General features: G+C 50.0%; 1 protein-coding gene across 2 annotated transcripts in view; it reads right to left on the reverse strand.

Annotated features, from left to right (window-relative positions):
- The window catches only part of HIPK2 (homeodomain interacting protein kinase 2), a 227,212-nt gene that overhangs the window by 30,888 nt on the left and 169,922 nt on the right, over positions 1-26,402 (reverse strand). The window contains exons 6-10 of one of the 2 annotated variants that reach the window (XM_062216225.1): positions 24,959-25,143; positions 19,318-19,480; positions 14,487-14,613; positions 13,463-13,584; positions 2,653-2,795 (exon numbers count right to left, since the gene is read on the reverse strand). In XM_062216225.1, coding sequence (XP_062072209.1) covers positions 2,653-2,795; positions 13,463-13,584; positions 14,487-14,613; positions 19,318-19,480; positions 24,959-25,143 — 740 coding nt within the window. Of the gene's footprint in view, positions 1-2,652; positions 2,796-13,462; positions 13,585-14,486; positions 14,695-19,317; positions 19,481-24,958; positions 25,144-26,402 lie in introns of both variants that reach the window. The other variant, XM_062215397.1, reaches the window with a different exon arrangement.

Below are 26,402 nucleotides of genomic sequence, written 5' to 3' on the forward strand. Positions count from 1 at the left end.
CTGTAACTCTGTTTTTCAAATAAATAAGTAAATCTTTAAGAAATACTGGCAGTCTATCCTGAAAATGGTTACATTTCCAAGTTCTTATAACCTGTGATGTATGTTACATTTCCAAGTTCTCATAACCTGTGATGTACGGACTGCAAAGTCTTTTTTCCACAGAAATGTTAAAAGTGGTGACTGATTCACAGATTTGCCCATAAAAGACCGTTTAACACACATTAAAAGTAAAAGGAAAATTCATTTCAATATTTAAGTTATCAAATCTGTGGACAGGTGTTTGGCACAGGGGTTGCGACACCACTTGAGAGGCCAGCATCCCATTCTGCAGCCTGCGGGTTCAACCCTGCTCTGCTTCTGACTCCAGGTTCTGCTAACACGCACCTGGCAGGCAGCGGTGACGGCTTCAGTTCTTGCCATACACATGAGACCTCTTCCTGGCTTTGGCCTGGCCCAGCCCCAGCAGTTGTGGACATTTGGGGGAGTGAACCAGTAGATGGGAGACCTCTCTGTGTGCCCATGTTTCTCTGTCAAATGTATGTATGTACGTATGTCTATATATATGTCTATATACATGTATATCGGTAGATATATAAAGGAGGGGCATTGTAAAATTCTATCGTGTGAGTTGGCAGAAGGGTGACTAGGAGGATAAAAAGCAGAGGAACACTTCTGTGGGGACTCCGATAGCCTTTGAGACGTTCATGTGGGCTTCAGAAGTCGATGCCACACTTCTGTATGTTGCTGTTGCCATTTCTCCTGCAGACAGACATATGGCATTCATTCCCTTCAAAACAGGCCTCGTGCTGTGCTTGTCTTTTGTCAGCTCTGATTGTGGATGTTCACTGGTCTACCCACGAAACGGGGAGACTCTGGAAGGAGAGTGTGCTGGCTTTAGACGTTTTCTGTGGTCTCCTGGTCAGAGAGGCAGAAGAGGAGGGAGGAAGAGTGACGCACACACATGTGTGAGTGTGTGAGCTGCAAAGGCTGAAAGCCAAAAGGAGGCGTATGGCGAGTGTGGTCTTTTAGGAGAAGAAGAGGTGAGAAGAAAACCCAGAACAATTGGCCAGCAATTTCCACTTGACTGCTGCTCCTAATGAGCTAGGGGGGAAAGGCAATCTTGCTGAGCGTGAGGCAGAGTGAGTGGGGAAGGGACGGCCACAGGCTGCCTTCTGCCCACCCTGTGCCAGGCAGTGCTACAGTGCGTGCTACATACAGGCCGAGTGTTTGTGTTTCTTCTTAATTTAACCTTCCCGACCGTGTCATGTGGGAGACTGCACTGAAGGAGAAACTGAGGCTTGCGAAGCTTCAGTAACCGTCCCAGGCCGCGCGGGCCAGAGATGAAGGCAGCGCTGCGGTGTCGGGTGCTGCCAGTGGGAAGTGCATGGGCTGTGCAGTGCTGCCCAGGTTCTGCCTTCTTTCCTTAGGAAATTCAGTGCAGGAGGCAGAAGCCACAGCAAAGGCTCCGCAGGGGGCTGGTCCTTCACTCAGCACGGCCTTGTAGGCAGAGAAGGAGCTGTGGGAGGGCTTCCGGCGGTATGGAGACTGTCAGGAGACCGGGGTGGCCTGCTCCGACGTTTGTGCTGAATCTGATACAGCTCAGGAGGCCATCAGGAGCTGGGGATAACTGAGGGCGGAGTTGCTGTTTCTGCACTGGCAAAGGGGGCCCTGCTGGTGGTGTTGGGAGAGGTGCAAGACAGAATGGAAAGTGGCCATGAAAACCCCAGGAGGCCAGTGAGTCGGATGGAGTGGTGGTCTGGGAAGAGATGCAGGGGGGTATGTGCAGGCGGGCAGCCAGCCGGACACCTCTGACGTCTGTAGACAGTGGACTCTGGTCTCGAAGATATGACTACGGTCTGAAGAGGTGGGCTCAGAAAACGCGCCCGAGATTACCACTGTGAAAACACCCACTCCTGTCCAGCATTCCCCCGGGGGGCCACACAGATGTCACGTGCCCAGGTCTCACTTCCTGGAATTGCTTTGGGGCTTCAGGGACATTCTTCTGCATCCCGTTGCTGGTGACAAACCTTTGCTTCCTGAGAGTGGAATTTAAATCTGAGAGACATTTAAAAATCAACTAGGTTCAAGTCCGGTGAATTGTACCGGTGAGTGCGCAGTGTGACTGGATTTTGAGTGGAGAAGGACACCTGAGTGTAAAGTAACCAAGCTGACTTTCTCATACGCTGGAGCTTCCTTATGTGATGTATTTGGGAGGCAGAGAGAGTGAGAGTGAGAGAACCTTAGCTCCCATCAGTGCATCCCCCCCAAATGCCTGCAATGGCCGGGGCTCGGCAGGGCTGGAGCAGCAAGTTGGAAACTCAACCCAGGTCTCCCGTGTGAGTAGCAGGAATCCAATTATCTGAGCTGTCCCCACTGCCTCCCAGGCATTGGTGGGAAGCTGGCATCAGGGGCTGGAGCCAGGAATCTGACCCAGGGACTCCAGCGCGAACCTGAGCACCTTAACCACTAGGTTAAATGTCTACTCCCTTTGGCCCATTATTTAAAAGGAAGCTCTCAAAATACCTTAGTCACAGTCTGCACACTATTTCACATTAAAAAGCTCTCTACAAACCAGCGGGTTCAGCTAGAGGCCAGCCTGGCTGCTCCGGCACCAGCACCTGCTCACCTTGCAGAGAGAGGCTTCTCGCTTACCTCCAGTCGGCCAGCTGCTGGGTGCCCGCCATGGTCTCGGGAATCACGGCCGTGTGCTGCACGGAGGTGTGGGTGGCCACTCCGGTCAGCTGCTGCCACGCTGGGGGAAGCAGGATCTGCTGGGTCCCGCTTGGCCAGGCCTGCTGTAGGACAGAGGATGCTCGCAGTCACCACGTTGGTCAGCCACACATCGCTATCAGCCCGCAAGCATCCAGCACCACTCGGTGCCTGTGGTGTGCCAGGCTCTGTGCTGTGTGTGAGAGCAGAGACATGGCCTCTGGCCCCAGAGCTACCAGACACGAGCAAACTGAAGATATCTGAGTACAGGAACTGTGTTGTAAGGAAGGGTTCGTTCCCACTGCAGAATGACTGCAAATCTGCTCTAGTGAGCAGTTTCTAACAGTCCTGTATTGGTTCATTTTGTACAGACACTGAGGCGGCTGAGTCAGACGAAGCCTTGCCCTCAAGCTTTCGTTGAGTTAATATTTTACATTCTGTCTACCAATCAGAATCCAGAGTTCCAACCTGTGTTACCTTCTGAACTTAAGTTTACACAGTTTGAGATCACCAAGTATCCAGTACCAGCCTACCTCTGAGAATAAACAAATTTGAAGTAATATTCATAGCTGAGACGTTTCAGCCAAAAAGAATTACCGCAACTTCTCAAAGCAAAAATGAGAGTTAGTTAGGGAGTCATTGCTTGAATCTACATAAAATTAAGATTTTTCTAAGACATCTAAAATGAGCCTTCATGATTCTTTCTTTTTTTTTTTTAAAGACTTATTTATTTATTTGAAAGACAGATGCAAGTCAGAGAGTGAGGTCCTCCACCGCTGGTTCACTCCCCAGATGGCCACAATGGCCAGAGCTCTGCTGATCCAAAGCCAGGAGCCGGAGCTTCTTCCAGGTCTCCCATGGATGCAGGGGCTCAAGGACTTCGGCCATCTTCTACTGCTTTCCCAAGCCATAGCAGAGAGCTGGATTGGAAGTGAAGCAGCCGGGACTCGAACCGGCGCCCATATGGGCTGCTGTTGCACTGTTGCACTGTACCACAGCACATAGCTTTACCCGCTATGCCATAATGCCGGCCCCCTCCTGACTCTTTCTTGAATTGACTTACTGGCTGAGTGTGTGTGTGTGTGTCGGGGTGCTGTTTTCAGTTCCCTGTAGCCTCAATCACCTGTGCTTGCCCTTGACCATTAACTGAGTCAGTCTGAACACAACGCTCCTAAACTAGACCGCTGGGAGACCACCACTAAGGTAAAACACCTCTCGGGCAGGTGCAGGATTTAAGACCCTGGTATTCTGGTCTCTCTCCATCTGGCAGGGCAGGACCAGCATGGGGCGATTCCCCTAGTTCAGTGTCCCACTAGCAATGCACGTGTTAATATGTGTGTGACCCCATGTACAAATACACTTCTAGAAATAGGTTACAAATCTGAGTCCAGGCTTATTGCACAGTGATGTACATAAAGATGACATAACCACATTTTAGATCTGAACGTACAGTTCACCTGGTTCACCATTCTCATGTTGCAAATGAGACCCCATGATTTTAAAGATTTATCTTACTTACTTGAAAGACAGAATTACAAAGAGAGAGAGAGAGAGACAGACAGACAGAGAGAAAGTCTTCCATCCTGCTGGTTCACTGCCAAAGTGGCTGCAATGGCCAGAGCTGAGCCAATCCGAAGCCAGGAGCCAGGAGCTTCCTCCGGGTCTCCCTTGTTGGTGCAGGGACCCAAGCACTTGGGCCATCTTCTGTTGTTTTCTCAGGTGCATTAGCAAGGAGCTGGATCAGAAGTGGAGCAGCCGGGACTTGAACCGGTGCTCATATGGGATGCTGACACCCCAGGCTGGGGCTTTAACCCACTGTACCACAGCACTGGCTCCTCTATGCTTGCTTATTGATCTGCTTTGATATGGCCAGAGGGCTCAGAGACCACAGCTCAGACTCTAAGTGCTTAATGAATATCTGTTGATAAAATGAAGAAGCAGCTCTACCAGAGCTATTAACTATAGTGACTTATATTTCAAATTTATTAAATTCACATTAAGCAGAATACTAATTTAATTGATTAAAACAGTTATAAACTCAATCTATTAAATGATTAATATTTCCACGGTGGTAAGACTCCTACTGACTTAGTCATCCACACCTCATTTTGGATGTCATGAGAAGCGTGGGTTTTGACCAACGTCATTTATAAAATAAGTGCTGATACCAAGCTAACGTCATTTTTTCTATTTCCCTTAAATGAACATTAACATTTTACTTCAAAAATGGGATAAAAGGCTGTTTTGACCTTTTTTACTGATTGATATACACAGCTCAGCGGAGAGGATACTCCTCAGACATTTCTGTGATGTGTTACTGGTACTGGGAGTGGAGCCAACATTTCTTGATGTGCCACGCAATGAGTTAAGTAATAAATGGATTTTCTGACTTCTTAATGCCAATTCTAGGAGGCAGAGACTATTAATCCCTCTCAGTTCTCAGGTGGATGAACCCAGCACAGAGAGATTAAATAACTTGGCCAGAAATATGGTAAATTAAACATATACATTTATTGCTCTCTAAACCCAACTGAAATGATAGTGGAATTTAAAAAATACGAATTCATAAAGGCAAAGAAAGCATGAGACAGTAACAGCTAAAGTTTTCAAAGGCAGAAAACAGATGGCCAATCACGAATGCGGGAATCCCAAGGTCACCTGTGAATATGAAGCCCTTCACTTCCCATGTCCCTGGTGTGCAGGCCTAGACCTCCCCTGAGGCTGTAGGGAAACTGACGGGTCCACAGACAGGACGCCGGGGCACCCGCTGGAGCACCGGGGAGCGGCAATGACGGGCGGGGCTCGCCTCTCAGCAGACCGCAGAGAGCCACCGCTAGTGGTCCCCGGCCACCACAGCTTTCCGGTTACTGTTTAGTGCTCTCAGGCTTCAACAGGAAAGAACAGACAGGATCTCCAGAAAGGAAGGAAAGCCTCCGACAGGAAAAGGACTCAAACAAACAAACAAAAAAGAAACTCTGAGGAAACAAAAAACCGGTGTAGCAATAAGAAAAAAATTTGAGGCCAGTGCTGTGGTGTAGCGGCACTGGTTCTAGTCCCGGCTGCTCCACTTCTGATCCAGCTCTCTGCTATGGCCTGGGAAAGCAGTAGAAGATGGCCCAAGTGCTTGGGTCCCTGCACCGGGTGGGAGACCTGGAAGAAGCTCCTGGCTCCTGGCTTCGGACCAGTATAGCTCTGGCCGTTGTGGCCATTTGGGGAGTGAATCAGTGGATGGAAGACCTCTCCCTCTCTCTCTGCCTCTGCCTCTCTGTAACTCTTTTAACTAAAAAAAAAAAAAAAAAAAAAAAAAAAAAAAAAAAAAAAACACCATTTTTTTTTTTTAATGGAAGATCAATTTAGAAGTAGCAATACCTAATTAATCAGAATTCTACAAAGAAGAAACAGGAAACAGAGGAGAAGAAATTATCATAGGCAAAATACAAGTTTCCAGATTGAAAGGGCAAACAGGGCACCCAGGGGGCACGCAGTCAGGAACTCTGAGAGCACAGTGGAGGGGCAAGTCCTAAAAGCTTTCCCAGAGAGAAGGAAATAAGACGCTGAATCCGCTGTGCTGACACAGGTCAGCACATCAAACACACACGCAGCTCCTAACTCTGGGAGGGTCTGGAGCCCCTGAGAACAGGTACATAAACAACCAACCCAGCGAAAAAACAAGGCAGTCATCAGCTCCGGGAAGAGCAAGGAGTTGTGCCACAGAGGAAGTACACTCACAGCACACGCCGAGACCCAGCTGAGAACAATGCCATCTAATGTTGGTGATAATCATGTGCATTTTATGAAGTAGCTGAGTAAGAAAATTATACAGGAGGAAGGGTGAGTGGGAAAGAAGAGCGGGAGAGAGACTGTGTGTGGCTACAGAGCCAAGTCTTCAGCTTTCACTACAGGAAGTCAGTCGGTAATGGCTAAAATGGAAAAATCAATAAAAAGCAGCCTCGCATGTTATTTTAGAAATATAGGTTAAATAACAGATTTAGCAATGAGGTTAAACACTGCTATTTTGGGGTGGTAGAAATTAAAGGCAGGAAAGAACAGGAGACTGACTTTCTTATAAGGTTGTGGTGTTTTAACTTAAAAAAAAGAGCACATCATACTTTGCAGAAGAATTAAATTTAAATTTTAAAAATAACTGCCTCAGAGTCACAGGGCCAGTAAGTGGCGAGGCTGGCACGTGGGCACTGGCAGCTGAACCCTGGTGCCCGTGCCCCAGTTGCATCACCTCTCTGCCGATGGCACACAAGAGTGACGGCCCTTTGGTGGTCACTGCATAAAGAGGGGACAGCCAGCCCCCCCGCCCTTACTCATTAACAATATCACGGGCATGCAAAGCAGAAGCTGACGGCAAGACAATGGGCTGGAGAGACTGGCTGCTGAAAATGGTATCAGAGGAGATTTGCAGGCGGAAGCATTGACGTTTTGTGGCGATCAAGCCAACAGTTTGTCCTCAGGGAAACATTTAAAGGAGTTCAGATGATATGATCTGATTGGCTAGAAGAATGCAAAAAAAAAAAAAATAATCCTCATGGAGGGTGGCATCTACAAGGATCCACCATTTCTGACTTTCTGAGGGAGCCCAGCTAGTCAAAGTGCAAGTGAGATAAACTCAACACGGTCTGTTAAGAACTCTACTTCCTGTCTCTTCACCTGTACCTAGTCCTTCACAACTTCTGTTGGTGGCTAAGATGCTAGGATGTGGGAGGACGCAGGTGGCAGCTCCCTGTAGGCAGCACCAAGATGTTCTTTGCAAGGCAGTCCTTAAAGACCACACCCATGTCACTGAGCTGAGACATGTGTGATGACCGCCACCCCACCCCCACCACACACATGTCCCCAGCACTCCCCACACAGGCCAGTGTCCCACTCGGAGACACGCAATTCTGGCAGAGGGAGAGGAAAGGGCAAATGCAATGAAACAATTCAAAGACTCCATTTCTAATTTTTTATAAGTAAAAGTCTTGAAAAGATGTGAGAACTTTTGCACACATTTAAAGGCAAGAATAGTCTTTCCAATGCTCTGTATAATACCCAGGAGATACCTATAGAAACATGGGGACGGGGCCAGCATTGTGGCGTAGTGGGTTAAGACGCTGCCTGGGATGCTAGTATCCCATATGGGCACCAGTTTGAGTCCTGGCTGCTCCACTTCCAATCCAGCTCCCGGCTAATGCGCCTGGGAAAGCGGCAGAGGATGGCCCAAGTAGTTAGGCCCCCGCACCCACATGGGAGACCTGATGAAACTCCTGGCTCCTGGCTTTGGTTTGGCCTAGTCCTGACCACTGTGGTTATTCAGGAAGTGAACCAGCGGATGGAAGATCTCTTTCTCTCAGTAACTCTGCCTTTCAAATAAATAATTTTTTTAAATGCAGACTTTAATTTAAATGTTTAATTATCACTTTTTAAAAAAACAGCTATCATGCCAGTTTTATAAGTTAAATTAAAAGGGCCATTTAAAAATATCCTGGAAAGAATGAATCTTTTTTTTTTTTTTTGACAGGCAGAGTGGACAGTGAGAGAGAGACAGAGAGAAAGGTCTTCCTTTTGCCGTTGGTTCACCCTCTAATGGCTGCCGTGGCTGGTGTGCTGTGGCCGGTGCACCGCGCTGATCCGAAGGCAGGAGGCAGGTGCTTCTCCTGGTCTCCCATGCAGGTGCAGGGCCCAAGCACTTGGGCCATCCTCCACTGCCTTCCCGGGCCACAGCAGAGAGCTGGCCTGGAAAAGGGGCAACCGGGATAGAATTCGGCGCCCCAACCGGGACTAGAACCCGGTGTGCCGGCGCTGCAGGCGGAGGATTAGCCTATTGAGCCACGGCGCCGGCCGAGAATGAATCTTAAAAGCCTAATACATTGGCCTAGATTTTGTGACAAGCAAAGACAGAAAGACAGACCAGACAACAAGGAGGCCACATGCTGCTGGACAGGGCCTGCCTCAGAAGTCTACGGGTGTGAGGACACAGAGCCTGCTTGTCCTCTCCTGGCTGCGTGGTGCCCCTTGTATGAGTGCATTAATCTATTCAGCACGTTCCCTACTGATGAACACTCAGCTCGTCTCCAACAGCTCCCTGTTATAAACACTGACGCAATTACGATCTTTATACACGAGCCAGCGCCATGGCTCAACAGGCTAATCCTCTGCCTGTGGCGCCGGCACACCGGGTTCTAATCCCGGTCGGGGCGCCGGATTCTGTCCAGGTTGCCCCTCTTCCAGGCCAGCTCTCTACTGTGGCCAGGGAGTGCAGTGGAGGATGGCCCAAGTCCTTGGGCCCTGCACCCCATGGGAGACCAGGATAAGCACCTGGCTCCTGCCTTCGGATCAGCGCGGTGCGCTGGCCGCAGCAGCCATTGGAGGGTGAACCAGCAGCAAAGGAAGACCTTTCTCTCTGTCTCTCTCTCACTGTCCACTCTGCCTGTAAAAAAAAAAAAAAAAAAAGAAGAAGATCTTTATACACACGGTTTTTGCTCACTCTCTCAATTACAGCTCCAGGTTAAAATCCACTTAGAGATTTACAACCCTCTATGGACTCTTTCATAAGTAAGTAAAAATAAAAAGTAAATCTCCCCCCTGCTAGGATTAAAGGAGAAATTCAGAAATGCTGGGCCCAGAGTCCACCAAAGTGAACAATGAATAATGTCTATTTTAGTGAATAAGAGGTGCTAATAATTATTTCTTTCAGAGATGGTTGCTGGCTTACTAGGGTTAAGCGTGAAAACACTAAAACGGATCTGTAATTACCTTTTTTAAAAAAGATTTATTTATTTGAAAGGCAGAGTTACAGAGGGAGCTAGAAACAGGGAGAGAGAGAGAGGTCTTCATCCACTGGTTCACTCCCCAAATGGCCGCAATGACCAGGGCTGGGCAGGCCGAAGCCAGGAGCCAGGAGCCAGGAGCTTCTTCCAGGTCTCCCACGTGGAGGCAGGGCCCCGAGCACTTGAGCCATCTTCTGTTGCTTTCCCAGGCCATAGAGAGAGAGGAATAGGAAGTGGAACAGCTGGGACACGAACTGGCACCCATATGGGATGCCGGCACTGCACACCACAGTATCAGCCCCCGTAATCACCTTTTAAGGCACAAATGCATGCTATAGACCTCAGGCCCCAGGGGAGGAACAGGAGGCTGGCTAGGACTTCTGCCACTAAGATGAAGTAGGAATCATCTTCGCTGCCCTGGACTGAGCTGTAGTTCCCTCTTGATCTATCGGGGCCTTTTCTGCTACTGAACTCTACAAATAAAAGGAAGCTACCAGGACTGGTGACAGAGGGAGGAATAGAACTGTTTTAAATAACTCAAAAGTATTCATGGACAATGCATGTTATTATTTAATTCCCACTTTTTGAAGTCCCTTACACAGAAGGTTCTGTTTACAAACTTTCAGCAAGAGAAAACCGTGTGTGCCAACAGCCGCTGGTGTTAGGGTCACCTGCACAGCGTGGGTCTGGATGTGAGAACGAAGAGGCAAGAATGGCTTTTCAGCAATCTGAAACAAGGTGTCCCAACAAACAGAAGATAATAAAATCTAAGATATGGTATGAGACTGGTATAACCTTGAGATGGAAATTATATGCCATTCTCACTCAAAAACATAGAAACAAAAATATGAACTACAGTATTTACAAACCATGATATCAGAATATTACAATATTAGAAAGCTTATCATATCATACATGACATGATCAAATAAAGTTTACCTCATAAATACAAGGATAGGTGAGCACTACAAACTCTATGAATGTAACTTATCACATTGACAGATTAAGGAACAACAACAACAAGAAACCACATGAGTATGCCAATAGACGTGGAAAGAACATTTGATAAAATTCAATGTTCAAGGGCTGGTGCTGTGGCTTAGTGGGTAAAGTCACCACCTGCAGCACTGGCATCCCATATGGGCACCAGTTTGAGGACCGGCTGCTCCACTTCCAATTCAGTTCTCTTCTTATGTGCCTGGGAAAGTGGCAGAATATAGCCCAAGTGCTTGAGCCCCTGCACCCACGAGGGAGACTGAAAGAAGCTCCTGGCTCTTGATCGGTCCAGCTCTGGCTGTTGCAGCCATTTGGGGAGTGAACCAGCAGATGGAACTGCGTCTCTCTCTCTTTCTCCCACGCCCCCTCCCGCCCCCCGCCATAACTCTGACTTTCAAATAAACAAATAAATAAAACTTTAAGGAAAAAAATTCAATGTTCATTTAAAAAACTCAACCATAAAGTATGTCCATCAGATATTTATAGTAAATAGAATATGTGATGGTAAACAGAAGAACTTCCTTTAAAGTTAAGTACAAGTTAAGGATGACCAATATTAAACATTGTTTTGGAGTTCCTACTCAGCTCATTGATGTCAGAATATTAAATAAGGGCCAGTGTTGTGGGGCATCAGGTTAAGGTGCCACCTACGATGCCAGGATCCCAAATAGGCACTGGTTCGAGTCCCAGCTGCTCCACTTCCCATCTAGCCCCCTGCTAATGTGTCTGGGAGGGCAGCAGATACTACCTATATAGGAGAGCTGGATGGATTTCCAGGCTCCTGGCTTCAGCCTGGTGCAGCCCTAGCCATTGCGGCCATCTCACTCTATAACTCTGCCTCTCAAATAAATAATCTTAAAAATACATTAAATAAAAGGTATAGGGGGCTGGCATTGTGGCACAGGTCACCACCTGTGACACTGGCATCCCATATGGGCAACAGACTGAATTCTGGTTGGTTCACTTCCAATCCAGCTCCTTGCTAATGACATTTGGGGAGTGAAGGAATGGATGGAAGCTCTCTCTCTTCCCCTCTCATTGTAACTCTGCCTTTCAAATAAGTAAGCAACTCTTTTAAAAAAAAGGTATTAGAATTATAAAGGAAGAAACAAAAGCATATCATTCACAAATGAGAAGATTGTCTTCACAGCAAATCCAAGAGGATTCACAGAAACAAACAGAATGAATCAGAGCTAAGTTCAGAAGGACTGCTAGATAACAAATTCAATAAACTAGAATCAGTTACATTCTTGCAAACCAAGGATAATTAGAATATATAATAAAATTATTAAAACAAAAATTACAAAAAACCTTAGGAATTATTCCAACAAAGGAAATAATATATAAAGTTATACCATGTTCATGGATCACATAGGTGTCACTTGTTCCTGAAGTAAATATAAATCGGATTTTGTTTTGTTTTTGAAACTAAAGTTCTTATGGAAGAGTGATGTTAAAATCTATATGGGTGAATGAAGGAATAAGAACAGACTAGGCAATTCTGAAGACTATTTGGGAGCAGGGCTTTCCCTAACAGATACCAAAACATATATTCAAGTTATAATGGTGAAGACAATAGGATATTACAAAAGCCAATTAAAACAACAGCAGCAACAACTTCCATTTAGTAAAATACCATAAAAGTGTCTTTGGGAACACTCTGGGAAAAGCCTTTGGGATCCTATGTTATTTAAAAATCAAGGTGTTTTAAGCTAACATTTGGGTGGAATTGTCCTTGATGCCCCGTAATAAAAATGATTATATAGAAATAGTAAAGTATGATATTTGTTTTGGTTTGCACAAAATTTGTCGCCCTAAACTCAGGCAGATGTCTTAATCCCCCAAATGTTACAGTAACAGTTGGTGTATTAATGCTAATACATTAAGGGTGGAGACTTTATCTGGGAGTTGGCCTAGGGGCTGGTCCTCAGGTCCCTGGGGACTTGCTCTTGGAAGGCAATTCTCGTGAGAGGGTTGGCTATACAAGCCAAGCGTGCTTTCTGTCCCGCTGCTTCCTGGCTTGCCAAGTGACTGTCCCTTTCCCATCTTCTGGCCTCACCAGATACCTAAACCAATAGGGCCCCCCAGTCTTGGACAGGAAACCTCCAAAACTGTAAATGAATACAGAGCTTCTTCCCTCCTAAATCGCTCCTCTCAGGTTACAGTCCCTAAAGCTGACTAACACGGTGGTTAAAATACAGATGCTGGTGCCAAGTTTCTTGGAATTCTGCCCTGGTTCTGTCACCTCACTGCTGTGTGACACTGAGGAAGCCACTGTGCTTCAGGTTCCCTGTTTGTCAAACAGAGACAAATACCTTACTCAGTTGTTAAGGGATTAAATCACTTAACAGTCATAAAGTGCCTGGCATAATAATGAAATATTTGTTATTAGGGTTCAAGTATCATTAAGGATTGGTAACTGTTATCACTGTAGCACAACGGTTACCTTACACTTCTGTAACACTTTATAAACGCTCACCATTTCCTGTCTCTGTGATCTCATTCTACCATTAGAGAACCTACATGGAGGGACCTGTAGGGATACGGAAGGTTCCAGCTCTTGGCTTCCATGAGTCTGGTGTTCCAACTGTAAAATGAAGGGTTAATCTCCAGGGCTCCTTTTGGCTTTAAAAAATCTTTTCTATTTTATAAGAAAGAAATTTAAGGCAAAGAGATGTTAACTGTCTTGCCTTAGGTCAAAGAGAGATACTAGCATACTTAGGATTAAAACCCAGTGCTCTCAGATTAATTTGCTTTCCAAAAATACATTAATAATTTCTCTAGACTCTCTGTGTATCTAAGTCTCTCCCTGGAACTATAAGCAGATACTGAGGTAGGTAATTCACTTGGGGATCATTTTGAGTATTACAGATATAGTCCAATGGCTGGCAGAACCTAACTCCTTCCCAGGGAGGGAGTTAGTGGAGAAGCATCCTTCTTGTGAGAACACTGATATGGACGATGGCAATAGCAGTAGTAACACAGACGCAGACTTTTACCTGGGCGAGCAGACCTGGTTGGATTTGGAGTGGCTGAGCTCCTGGGGCTTGAGTGACGATGGGCACTGCATTTTCCATTCGCACTGAGTAGCCGGCATGCTTGGAGGGAGAGGCCTGCAAGCCTAGCCAGGCACGGGTGAGGGAAAGACAGGTGGGTGAGTGATTCACACTGCTGCACCCAGAGCCCCTGCCTAGCCAGCTGTCTCTCAACTCCCAGTCTCCACCCACCAACCGAGCACTTTCTAGTCCTGGAGAGGTCCCCCTTTAGTTTCTAACTTAAATTAGAACCCCTCCCACCCCCCGACAAAACAGAAACATCCTGAAATGAAGGCTACAAGTAGGAATTCAGGAACCTGGAGGGCCAAAAGTGGAACAGTTAGGCAGCAAAGTTAGAGCTGGTAAACAGGGCTTCTGACCATCAGAATGTACCAAGATAGGGTTGTCAGGGAGAGCACATGTGACTCCCATCTGCAACTGCATTGGTTGAAAGTGAGCAATTACACACGTGTGTACACCATGAGGTTTGCAAAAATAAATCCTTAAGCTTGTCTATGTGAATGGTAACAGGAACACAGACAAGTCTAGCTTCCTAGCATCCGCAGGAGAGGAGTGTGGAGCCGTGGCCAAAGCCTGGTTTGGGGTGGGGGCCCTGGACGTGCATGTGAACTGGGACTGTGTTGGCTGTCAGAGATGGGCAATTTTCTATAGATAACCCACAGAGGAAAAGCAAGAGCTGACATCAGCATAAGAATAGGAGCACAAACAATGTGCATATTAACAGACAGCTGGCAGGGGACACACTCCCTGGCAGGTGGTGAGAAGAACAACAATTGACTTGGTGCTGAAGCACAGATCCTTTTGTTTCTAGGCTGGCTACAGCAGGCTGGGAGCCTGCAAGTCCAGCAGGGCAAGAAACAGGCAGGGTTTTGCACCGTGAGTGAGCGTCACGGGACGTAGCAGGTGCCACAGCCCCAGAGGCTGTCCCGTGAGAAGCAGGCAGGAGGCTGTGCCTGTCCCTCCTTACCTTGGAAGCCGGGGGGACACACGATGAGGGCTTGCTGGAAGGGGTCGGGCCGGGCGCAGATCTGGGCTGTTCCCGTCTGCAGGGGCATGCTCCGCTGGGCCACGGCAGCCATGGATGCCGCTGAGGGCTGGTAGAGTGTAGATTGGTAGTTTAGTATGGAGACTTCGGGATTGGCTAAGGAAATAGTGGCACTGGTGGAGGTGGGAGCCTAAAGGAATGATGGGGATTAAACAAAAATAAACAAAAATAAAAAATGAGGGAGGTGGTATGTCGGGAGACATGAATCTAAATCAAATAAAGGAACTCAAAAAAGAATGAACAAACAAATAAAAACCAGGAGTAAAAAGCGAAGACGGGGAGGAGAGGACACCCAGCCGAAAGGCCCAGGGAAGAGAAGGCACCTGAAGCCACAGCAGAGTCCCTTTGTGATGTTGCTAGCCAAGCCCGCTCCTAACGACTGGGGCCTAGACAAGAACACAGGGACAGCGGGCTGGAAGACTGTTTGATAAAATGCCCCACTCTTCCTCCTCGCCCTCCATCTCTGCAGGAGCATGGTGCCAGGGAGCTGCACCCTGCCTTCACCCCCCCGCCCCTAGATCTGTCCCACAACTGAAGGGGCTTTGGTGCACACACAAAGGTACTTCAAGAGGTCTACAGGACTGCTAATCAAAAGATGAGTTTATTTCAGTACAAAACATGCATACTAGGCCAGCACCACGGCTCACTAGGCTAATCCTCCGCCTGTGGCACCGGCACACTGGGTTCTAGTCCCAATCGGGGCGCCGGATTCTGTCCCGGTTGCCCCTCTTCCAGGCCAGCTCTCTGCTGTGGCCCGGGAAGGCAGTGGAGGATGGCCCAAGTCCTTGGGCCCTGCACCCCATGGGAGACCAGGAGAAGCACCTGGCTCCTGGCTTTGCATCAGCGCGGTGCACCGGGTGCAGCGTGCCGGCCACAGTGGCCACTGGAGGGTGAACCAGCTGCAAAGGAAGACCTTTCTCTCTGTCTCTCTCTCACTGTCCACTCTGCCTGCCCCCCCCCCCCAAAAAAAAGCATACTTTTTTCATGACGTGCGTTTTCCGTGAACGTTTTGGAGTTCTCTGGTATTCTGTGCTACCAGCCTGCACGTCCAGGCTTTGCTCATGTTCCCCTCCCCTCAGGCCTGATGATGCAGCCCACGTCTGGGAGGCAAATCCAGGAAGAGGTTCCTGCAGGCCTTAAAGACCCTGGCTTCCAGGCACCCAGAACCTGGCACAGAAGCACCCTTCCCCAGGAGAGAGCCGAGAGCAGGGCCTGGAGCTCTCTCGCTGAGGGGAGGGCGGTACTGCTCTTAGACACTCAGGTGGCTGCAGGGCGGAGTCACTGCAGGGGAGGCAGTGACAGAAACACCCAGAGGCGGACAGGGACACATTGAGCTGGGGCTCCTCATCTGAGTTCCAAGAACCTGTGCCAGTGTTCGCTCACGAGTGCTAGCAGGCAGAGGGAAAGATGCCCGGTCAACGAGTCGAGGGATTTTAAATTGACCAACAACAAGTCCTTGAAAAGACGCCTTCCTTTCCTCTCTTTTGGAAATACAGACATCACTGGAGATGAAGCTGCGAGGTGAAGCAAGGCCAGAGTGCAAATGCTAACTGGGGAACTCTCCAGCTTCTCTCCATCCTAACCTTCACACTCATCCAAGGCAAGCTGGGGCCAGTGCTGAGGTGAGCAGGTTAAGCTGCCACCATGACTCCAGCATTCCACAGCAGAGGCCCAGCTGCCCTGCTTCCAGTCCAGCTCCCTGAGAATGCACCTGGGAGAGCAATGGAAGACGGCCCAAGTGCTTGGCTCCAGCTGCGCATGTGGGAGACACAGATGGAGTTTAGGGTACCTGGGTTCAGTCTGGCCCAGCCCTAGCCATTGTGGCCATTTCGGGGAATGAACCAGTGGATAGCAGATCTCTTTCTCCCTTCCTCTCTCTGCCACTCTGCCTTTCAAATAAACAAGATAATAATAATCACAAGATATGTGGAGGTCATGCATGGCTTATTCATTGTCTACAAGTCTCTGCCTCTAGAAGTTGCCAGGATCAGGGAAAAGGGGGAGAAGAGCTACAAGGACATCTTGGACACACACCAGATTTCAAGTAGGGTCCATGTGTGTGCCACATCTGATAGAAAGGACCAAGTCTCATGTATGTTTCTAATCCCTAGAAAGGTTTTGTGCTGCATTTCAGTGCAAAGCAAGCTAACTTGAAAAGAACCACTAGATATGTGGCACCCATGTTGGGGTGTTCAGACACACATATACACAGGTGTGTGATTCTGTAGCATCACCTGCTCTGTGTGTGCACATGGAGGGCCACCGTCCCTGCTCAGTCCCTGACGACGTGACTTGCATTTCCTGCTTTCTCCATACCACCATGGCTTCCCCATGTAGAAATTTCCCACTGTCTGCTCAGGTTCCGTGTGCCAACGTCCAGATTCCTCAGCCTTGGCACCTGTGGGCTTTCTGTGGGGGCTCCTGGCACCAATGTCCTCCAGGCTCCCAGGCTTGGCCTTAGTTACCCCACCTTCTGGCCAGTTCCTGCTCCCGCCACTTCTGCCCTCCAAGTGTCCCTGGAACACACTGACTCTTTTTAGTTGTTGCTTCCTGGTGCCTGGGAGCTGCAAGGCCTGCCTTCCACTTTTGCTCTTCCAATGCTTCTTGCACACAGAGGCTAGATCGTCCTTTCCCAACACTACTCTGTGCCTATCAGCACACTGCTCAAGAATTCCCGGTGCTCCCTCACGAACACGGGGTGTGCAGCTGCACTTCCTGTTGCCCACGGTCTGGCCAGCCTTCCCTCTGCTCTCCACCCTCAGCACTAGGGAGACGAGTCCATGCAGTGCTGTGAGCACAGGCCTTCAGCCACACAAGTCCTTTGGTCTCCGAATGTACACGGAGTCAGCTTCCTTCACACTTAAAGGGTTAAAACATTTGGGAAAATGTCCTTTAGTTACTCTATGTGGATACATGCTGAGGACTGCGAGGACTTGTTGAGATAGTTTAATATCCTTTATTTCAAACATAACTATTAGTGTATTTTACTGCTGGTAAACGTCTGATCAGGCAACTACCACCAGAGAACTCGTGCGGAAAGCAAAGTACCAGACGCATGAACGAACACAGAAAGCCTTGTTGGAGCTAGAGAGCAGAGGCCACCTAGGGTGGGCATTTATGGACCTCCATAGATTCAGCTGGCACTGTGTGTGTGTCTGTGGGTGTTAAAAGTGTCCAGACTCTAAAGCTTGGTTGCCCAAAGTCCCAGGGCCAGGGAACAAAAATAACAACATCCGTCTTCAGTGTTGCTGGGAGGACTAAGGGTTATGGCATGCTTAGAAGAGTCTGGCGCACAATGAACAGTAGCCGTCTGTAGTGTTATTATCTATAACAACACGAACAGAGGAGGGACAGTATACTTTAGTACCAGCCTAGCTGTCTCCCAGTAATTTTTTTTTATATTCAAAACATAGAATTCAGTGCAGGAGGACAGAATCCTGTTCTCAGAGGCCTGGCCGGTGCAGGCCGCCCTTTCCCTTAACCTAATGCTCTGGCCCAAGCAGTGCACGAAGTCAGCAGCCGCGGCTACGTCACCCCAGTCCCGAGCCACACCGGGATCGGGTCAGGGCCTGCAGAGGGTGTTATTCTGTAACTGCCTTCTTGACAGGGAGCCTTAGGGACAGATGGCCAGCTGTCACGCCGTGGGTAGGATGGAGGTGGCCCTTGCTGGGAAGGTCGGGGACCCAGGCCTCTCATCGAAGGGAAGACACACATGGAAAGGACAGCTTGACACAGGTGCACGTCGGAGGGACACTTGTCCCTCTGCCACCTCTGACTGCCTGGGGCAGACAGATGGCAGTTACCGATAGGGAGCTGGGCTAGAATTAACATCAGCTATCTCATGAAGACTGGAAAACAAAGCTCTTCAAGAAGGCAGGGGGTTGAGGACCTGGTGACACTCTGTCAAGAAGCCCGCAGGCCTGGCTGGGGATGCCTTCGCCTTGCTGTTGGGTTCTGTGGACTCAAGCACTGGAAAGCCTGGAGAACAGCGTGGCCCCCAGGGAGCAGTGCCAGGTGCCGGGCAGAGCGGGAGATGACGGGGGGAGTGAGCTGGATCTCATGTGAACAGCCCAGGTGAGCAGGGCGGGCAGGGGCAGGGACTCTTCAGTGATGAGGAGCTGTCGGTAACAGGAGACCCTCGAGGCTCAGGACATCCGAGCTCCTCTCCCCTGCAGGGACACGTGTGCGCACACACAGCAGACTGACACTCCACTGCAAAACCTGGGGCCGCCCCCTGGAGCGGGCTGGTGAGACCGCAGATGGGAATCCAGGGAAGAGGCCCAGGCTCTCGCGCCAGCCTGGGCCTTCTGTTCGCAGCTGCTGGGATTCTGGCGACATTGCCCCCATGGCTCGGAGAAAGGATGGGTTTTACCTGTCCTGAAAGGAGCCCCTGTGGGGTCCGGTCCCAGGCCTAGCGAGGGCACGAGCTGAAGCGGAGGCTGCCTGAGTCTCTTCCCGTCCCAGGTCTGTTAGGCCTGGACAGATCAGCTCATTGCGTTCCCTGCTCCCGCATCTGCACAGAGGGAAGCTGGAAGAGGCACCAGCGCGGAGAGAGGTCCCTACACGAGTCCTTTCTGGAAGCTTTCAGTGAGGCCAGTGCTCAGTACAGAGGGCCCGGATCTCTCACAAATCCTTCCTTTCAGAGTGGACCATGGCAATAGCGCACTTCTGTCTCTACTGCCGTGGTGGGCAAATAGGAGTGCTGACACCCAGGCTGTGTGGCCGGCCCATCCCCACCCCGGTCCCTGCTTACCTGGTTGTGGACAGTGGTCAGCTGGTTGTTAAAGGTCATGGTCAAGTTGGTGGATGTGCTGGGGGCCACATGTGTGATGAAAGGGGTTTTGCTCTGGTTCACTGTATCATACATATTCACCCGACGTTTGCAAATCTCCATGTTCTGGAAACAGGACTTGACACTGTCCACGTAAAAGCAGAGGCAGAGAGGGACATAGGGGGAAGGGGAGAGGGTCACATGGGAGACAGGGAAGAAAGTTGGGAGAAAGAGAGAACAGTTAATCTAGGCAACAAGACGACCAGGGAAACTCGGCTACGCCTCCTAGATTTTTCGCAGGCTGTGTCTGCGTGACAGTCAATGTTAGGGTAATTTAGCTGAATTTCCCACATGTCCTACTAACGCTCTCTCCTCGTCCTACTCACACACGCCAGAGCACACTGTTCTCGCTGCACTCCCCTCACGCGGCTCATTAGCCTACAACTTCACTTTCGCTCTCAACTCTCCTTGCGGTTTCCGGTTCATTAGTGTGTAATCTCTGATTGGGACAGCCTCGCCTAAGACAAGCCCTGGGTTCATCTTTTCCTGCTCCCCTGGTCACCAGCACCATCTAGGGGACAGACAGGGAACTCTACAACCCAGTGTCAAGAGTCATGGCTGCCACCACCCTTTCTCCCCTCTGGAATGAAAACAGAGCAGGAGGGGTTTGCAACCTCTCCCCCTCCCTCTGACACCCTCCAGGGAAAGAGAATTGCTGTCCCTACTGCCCAAGCACAGCTGACACACGGGGTCAGGTACTTGGCGTGCTGGCGGTCTGCACATGCACAAGTGGTACATATCCTCTTTGGTTCCTGGATCGTTCATTTTTATTTTCTAATTCTTGTTTAGTTACCTAAAATAGAATTTTGTGCCCTGTTTTCTTCACAGCATTTGTGGATCAAAAACAAAACCCTGGGGCTGGCGCTATGGTGTAGCAGGTTAAACCTCCGCCTGCAGAGCCGGCATCCTGTAAGGGCGCTGGTTCAAGTCCCGGCTGCTCCACTTCTGATCAAGCTCCCTGCTAATGCACCTGGGAATGCAGCAGAAGATGGCCCAAGTGCTTGGGTCCCTGTACCCACATGGGAGATCTGGAAGAAGCTCCTGGCTCCTGGCTTTGGATCAGCCCTGCTCTGGCTAATGCAGCCATTTGGGGAGTGAACCAGTGGATGGAAGACATCTCTCTGTCTCTTCCTCCCTCTGTCTGTAACTTTGCCTCTCAAATAAGTTAATAAATCTTAAACAAAACAAAACACCCTAATTACAAGTGCTGATACCAGCAGCAAAGAAAAGGAAACCACAAGCGACCTCAACCGTTCAAGTTCTTGGAATGCACCGTGAAGGGTCCTTCGGGATGTATATTCTGCTCCTCGTTCACTTTTTTTTTTTTTTTTGACAGGCAGAGTGGATAGTGAGAGAGAGAGAGACAGAGAGAAAGGTCTTCCTTTTTGCCACTGGTTCACCCTCCAATGGCCGCTGCAGCCAGCGCATCTCGCTGATCCGAAGCCAGGAGCCAGGTGCTTCTCCTGGTCTCCCATGCGGGTGCAGGGCCCAAGGACTTGGGCCATCCTCCACTGCACTCCCGGGCCACAGAAAGCTGGCCTGGAAAAGGGGCAACTGGGATAGAATCCGGCGCCCCAACCGGGACTAGAACCCGATGTGCCGGCGCCGCAAGGCAGAGGATTAGCCTGTTAAGCCACGGCGCCGGCCCTCACTTCTGTGTCTTCTAAGTAAACTTACTTTTTTTCCAATGCTAATACTCAAGATATTCAGTTCAGAATGTCTATCTTAATTACAAATAATGTAATAATAACTGAGTGTAATAAGATAATGGTTTTCTACTATTATTAAGATTACAAGTGTCTATTCTTTCTTTTTTTATACTTTTAAAAAATATTTATTTTATGCATTTGAAAGACAGAGTTACAGAGGTAAAGACACATAGAGAGAGAGGTCTTCCATCTGCTGGTCTACTCCCCAAATGGCCACAACTGTTGGAGCTGAGATGATCTGAAGCCAGGAGCTTCTTTCAGGTTTCCCATGTGGGTGCTGAGGCCCAAGCACTTGGCCCATCCTCCACTGCTCTCCCAGGCGCATTAGTGGGGAGCTGGATGGGAAATGGAGCAACCGGGACTTGAACCAGTGCCCATATGGAATGCTGGAGCTGCAGGCTGGGGCTTTAACCTACTGTACCACAGTGCCAGCCCCAAGTGTCTACTATTTCTGGATGCTGTCAGTATGCTCTGTTTTGGGCCAAGCTAGATGTCTGTGAGCTATGAGAAACACATTCTAAGTTTCAAGCAACCAACCCAGACATGATGTAGAGAACCTGACTTCTTTCTCAGTCAATGACTATGTACACTGGCCATGTAAAACGCACACTAGATAAACACTGACTGCCTCACGATCCTGAAGAGAAAACACACTGCACAGCAGTCATCTGAAAACACTGCTGGTGATACTGCTGACAGTGCTGCTAACGTCCGCGTTTGGGTTTCTGCTAAGTACCAAGCAGTCACATGCTTTCACACGGAAGCTGAAGACATGAAACAACGCATTCTGTACGCTTTTTGGAAAGCACGTGATGGTTTTGTGACAGTTCAACGTGGTTTCCAGGCTCCTTCAGAATCCTTTAACTGACATGGGTGGCGTTTCAGGAAGAGGCAACTACTTTCTCTCTGAATCAGGAAGACTGGTTTGTAAAGAACCCGCAGAGTGGAATCCTGGCATGCAGAACGGAGTGGGGCTCTTCCACTGAGCAGCCCAGATGTCAGAGGAGCTGCGGCTCAGTCCCAAGGGTAGGGGTCTGCAGCAGGGTGAGCCTGGCATACTCCCCCCGCTCCCTGCCCCAGTTCTCCGAGATCTCCCCAGGGAGTTCTGGCCCTTAGGGATTAGGTCGACTCTCAGGCAAGCCTACGTGTCCTCAGGGACCTGCCTTTCCTTCTTAAGCCATGTCTGACTTCTCCTTCTGGGCCCCATGACAAGTTCTGAGTTTGCTGCTGCAGCTCAGGGTGGTCACGTGAGCTCCCGCGAGCAAGCACAGTGAGGCATTCCATGGAGGCCTCCTTCTAGAACCTGGAGATGGACGGTGTCTATCATTCAAGCAAGCTCTGCCTTTCTGGGGGTGACTGTCTGCCCACTTTGGTGCAGACGGCTAACAGGAGAGCTCTGGAGAGCATCTCCCATCTCCCCTCCAGGGCTGCTCCTCACTGCTCCAACCCTACCCTTACATGTGAAGACAGCTCTTGCGGGAGCCTTATCTCCGAGTTTGGCTTTTCTTCTCGAGCTACCTCCTTGGCTGACTCCTAACCACATTCAGAAACAGGATAAATCCCACAACAAGTTTGTAAAAGATGGGTCCAAACTCCTTCTGTGTGCTGGAGTTTGGCTGTTTCGAACTTGCTCCTTAAAGAGGCACTATTTGGTTGTCGCAGTGCGATTTGAGGAAGCACCCTGCGGTGGGGGCTATCCACCCACTTCCTGTGGGTCTCCTAAGGTCAGGTCTGGTCTGAGAAGCACACCTCTCCAGGCTCCTCCCCGCCCCGCCGGCTCCCTCTCCCTGCTGACCTGGGGCTTCCCGCTTCCTCCTGAGGACGTGTGGGGATGTGATTAGTTACCCTTGGTTTCCAGCAGCTCGAGGGACAACATCCTGCACTGCTCCACGCCCACCACCGACCTCTGCTCTCCCCTCCTTCGCTGGGGCCTCTGCCACGGGCTCCGTTTTCCTGGAGCCATTTGCCGCCTGCCTGGGGGGACTTTGGGAGCCACATGCCCTAACTTCTCGGTTCTTCCTCATCTCAGTGACCTTGTCCTCAATTCCAGGCACTGTCAAACCCGGAGAACGCCCTGGCTCCAGAAACCACAAACCAATCGTCCTGTTTCCCGGCCACATTCTCCACGCCCGAGCTCACTCACGGCTCGGTGCCAAGCACTGCCCGAGCTGACCAACAAGCCTGTTTCATTTGACCCCTCCCACCTTCACTTCTCTTCCCTCCCGCTGAGCTTCCAATGGCCACCATTTTGGATGACAATTACTCTGTTGCCAGTATCAACTTCCTTGTCAGTCTGGCAAAATTCCAGCTCACAGAGTACCAACTTCTCTGTTTCCTCTCGGCCTTCACCCGTGGGGGAGCCGTTACCCTAGGCTGTGCACAGCCAACCCCAGCACTTGGTGACTCTGGTCAGTTTGCTCTGCTCCTTCCTTCCCTTCCCAAACCAACTGCCTTGTTTTCAGCAGATACCCTCATTGCCCGGGCCCTACCTGAGCTCCCTCAACTCCGGTCCACTGAATCAGTGCACCTGCCAGCACCCACACACTTCTTGGCTCCTCGCCACCTGTGCCCTGAGTGCCAGCCCCCACACCGCTGAGGAGACTCACCCTGAGCGTCTTTTATCCTGAGTCTCTCACTCGCTACCAGATCCCACCTCCCAGCACCTGAAACTGCTCGTCTCCTCTGCCTTCAAAACAGTCCCTCCTCAACTCCTCCCGGTCACTGCCTCGCTTCTTCAAAGGCTGCTACCCTCTCTCACTGCCCTTCTGCCTGCTACCCTGCTTTCTGCTGTCACGAAGCTGCCAACGACTCCTGGGCTGCTAAATCCAGTGGACATTTTCCCCAGACTTGCTCTATATGTGTGGCACACAGATCTGTTTCAACATTCCCTTGCTAAAAACTCATCTTTTAATGGCTTCCCAGGGCTCTTGGGATAAAGATGAGATCCTCCCAGGTAGGGACTGCCCCCCAGCTTATCCTGGTGGCCTCAGCACGCCCACTGACCCCCAGGTCTGGGGCTTGACCCTGCCCATGCAGGAGTGACACAGGCAGCTGTAGTGCCCAGGTCCCTCCTTACCCCCAGGTCTGGGCTTGACCTTGCCCATGCAGGAGTGACACAAGCAGGTGTAGTGCCCACGCCCCTCCCCGCCCCCAGGTCTGGGGCTTGACCCTGCCCATGCAGGAGTGACACAGGTAGGTGTAGTGCCCACGCCCCTCCTCACCCTCAGAGGTCAGGTGCCCAGGGTCTTCTGTGGCCGGCCCCAGGCCAGGCTCCCTCATATGCTCTCATTGCACCCTGTCCCTTTCCCGATGACAGCCTGGTGATGTGGCTGCCACTGGTCTTACACCTTTCTCTGTCTTATAGACCAGAAACTCCAGGAGGCGGGGGCTTCATCCACTATGCTCACCTAGCACCTACCCCAGCACCTAGCAAAGCACACAGCACACGGCATCCAAAGGAATGAGCAAATCCAAGTGCAAACTAGACTGAGTCACTGCAGGCTGGTGTGGGAGCACCTCTGGGTGCTGACACTGGATTTGCTCGGTGGATACTGCCGCTGGGGGCACTGCCCTTGATGCACAGACGCCTGAGCCTGTTCACCCAACCTTGCCTTCTCCTGTGCTCCACTCTCCAGTGTAGCCCCGGGTCCCGATCCGGCCACTACCTGTTGTTACAAACGTACTGGAATGCAGCCTTACGCGTCTGTCCACGCGTGGCATCTAGGGTTGTTTTCATCAGTAACGCCAGAGTTGAGCTGCTGCAACAGAGACCAGATGGCTGCAAGCCCTATCTGGGCCTTTAAGAAAACGCACGTGCTGTGAGCTCTGATACAAACACGGAACAAGACACCTACTGTGTACTATGGGGAAAATCGAGTAGGTGCGTCATGGTGACAAAGGGGTGGTTCAGGGTTTCGATCGGAGTGATTCTCTTATCCGCATCTATGGTCAGCATCTTCTTCAACAGGTCGATGAACTCCCGCCGGTCTGCCTTTTCCACTAACATGTCGCTCCCTTCCAGATCTGTCGTCATGTTCACCTGCAAGCACGTAGGGGCAGGTTACCGAGAGTCCCGGGTGCTGCCCCCTCTTGAAGCAACGTCCTCTCTCCCTGCAGTGGCCTCCAGATCCCTCAAGCCGGCTTTCCCAGCCCCAGGATGCTGTGTTCTGCTGGGGATGGCATCAGCCCACATGCGGTTATTGCCAAAGGACACAGCCAGGCACGAGAAAGGGAAGAGTGGGAGGGGAGCAGGCTGCTTGCAGGAGCTAAAATACACCTCATCGACAGGACACAAACCACTCTGCTTTATCACTTAAGATGCGGATCTTATCAGACCTCATTAAAAACAGCCACGAGGGGCTGGCGCCGTGGCTCACTAGGTTAATCCTCCGCTTGCCGTGCCAGCAACCCATATGGGCGCAGGGTTCTAGTCCTGGTTGCTCCTCTTCCAGTCTAGCTCTCTGCTGTGGCCAGGGAAGGCAGTGGAGGATGGCCCAGGTGCTTGGGCCCTGCACCCGCATGGGAAACCAGGAGGAAGCACCCGGCTCTTGGCTTCGGATCGGTGTAGCTCTGGCCGTGGGGGCCATTAGGGGGGTGAACCAACGGAAGGAAGACTGTTCTCTGTCTCTCTCTCTCACTGTCTAACTCTATCTGTCAAATAATAATAATAATAATAATAATAAATAATAATAATAATAAAAACAGCCACAAGACGAACAGAGTTCTGGAGACTGGTTGCATGACTGTGAATGTACTTAATGCCACTGAACCGTATGCTTAAAAAATGGCAAGATGGTAAATTTTATGCTATGTGTTTTAGTGCAATTAAAAAAAAAAAATTACAACCAAGCTGGCGCCATGGCTTAACAGGCTAATCCTCCGCCTCGTGGCGCCGGCACACCGGGTTCTAGTCCCAGTTGGGGCACCAGATTCTATCCCGGTGATAGAGGGCTTCCAGGCCAGCTCTCTGCTATGGCCCGGGAAGGCAGGGGAGGATAACCCAAGTCCTTGGGCCCTGCACCCGCATGGGAGACCAGGAGAAGCACCTGGCTCCTGGCTTCGGATCAGCGTGATGCGCCGGCCGCAGCGGCCATTGGAGGGTGAACCAATGGCAAAAAGGAAGACCTTTCTCTCTGTCTCTCTCTCTCACTATCCACTCTGCCTGTCAAAAAAAAAAAAAAAAGAAAAAAAAGAAAAAAAAGAAAAAAAAATTACAACCAAACAGTAAAAAATAAGATGCAAAAAAGGGTTATTTGTTTAACCTCTGGAAGGACGTGGAAGGGCTGAAGTGACTGCTTC

This window comes from Lepus europaeus, chromosome 1, assembly GCF_033115175.1.
Source record: "Lepus europaeus isolate LE1 chromosome 1, mLepTim1.pri, whole genome shotgun sequence".
In the NCBI taxonomy this organism is placed as follows: domain Eukaryota; kingdom Metazoa; phylum Chordata; class Mammalia; order Lagomorpha; family Leporidae; genus Lepus; species Lepus europaeus.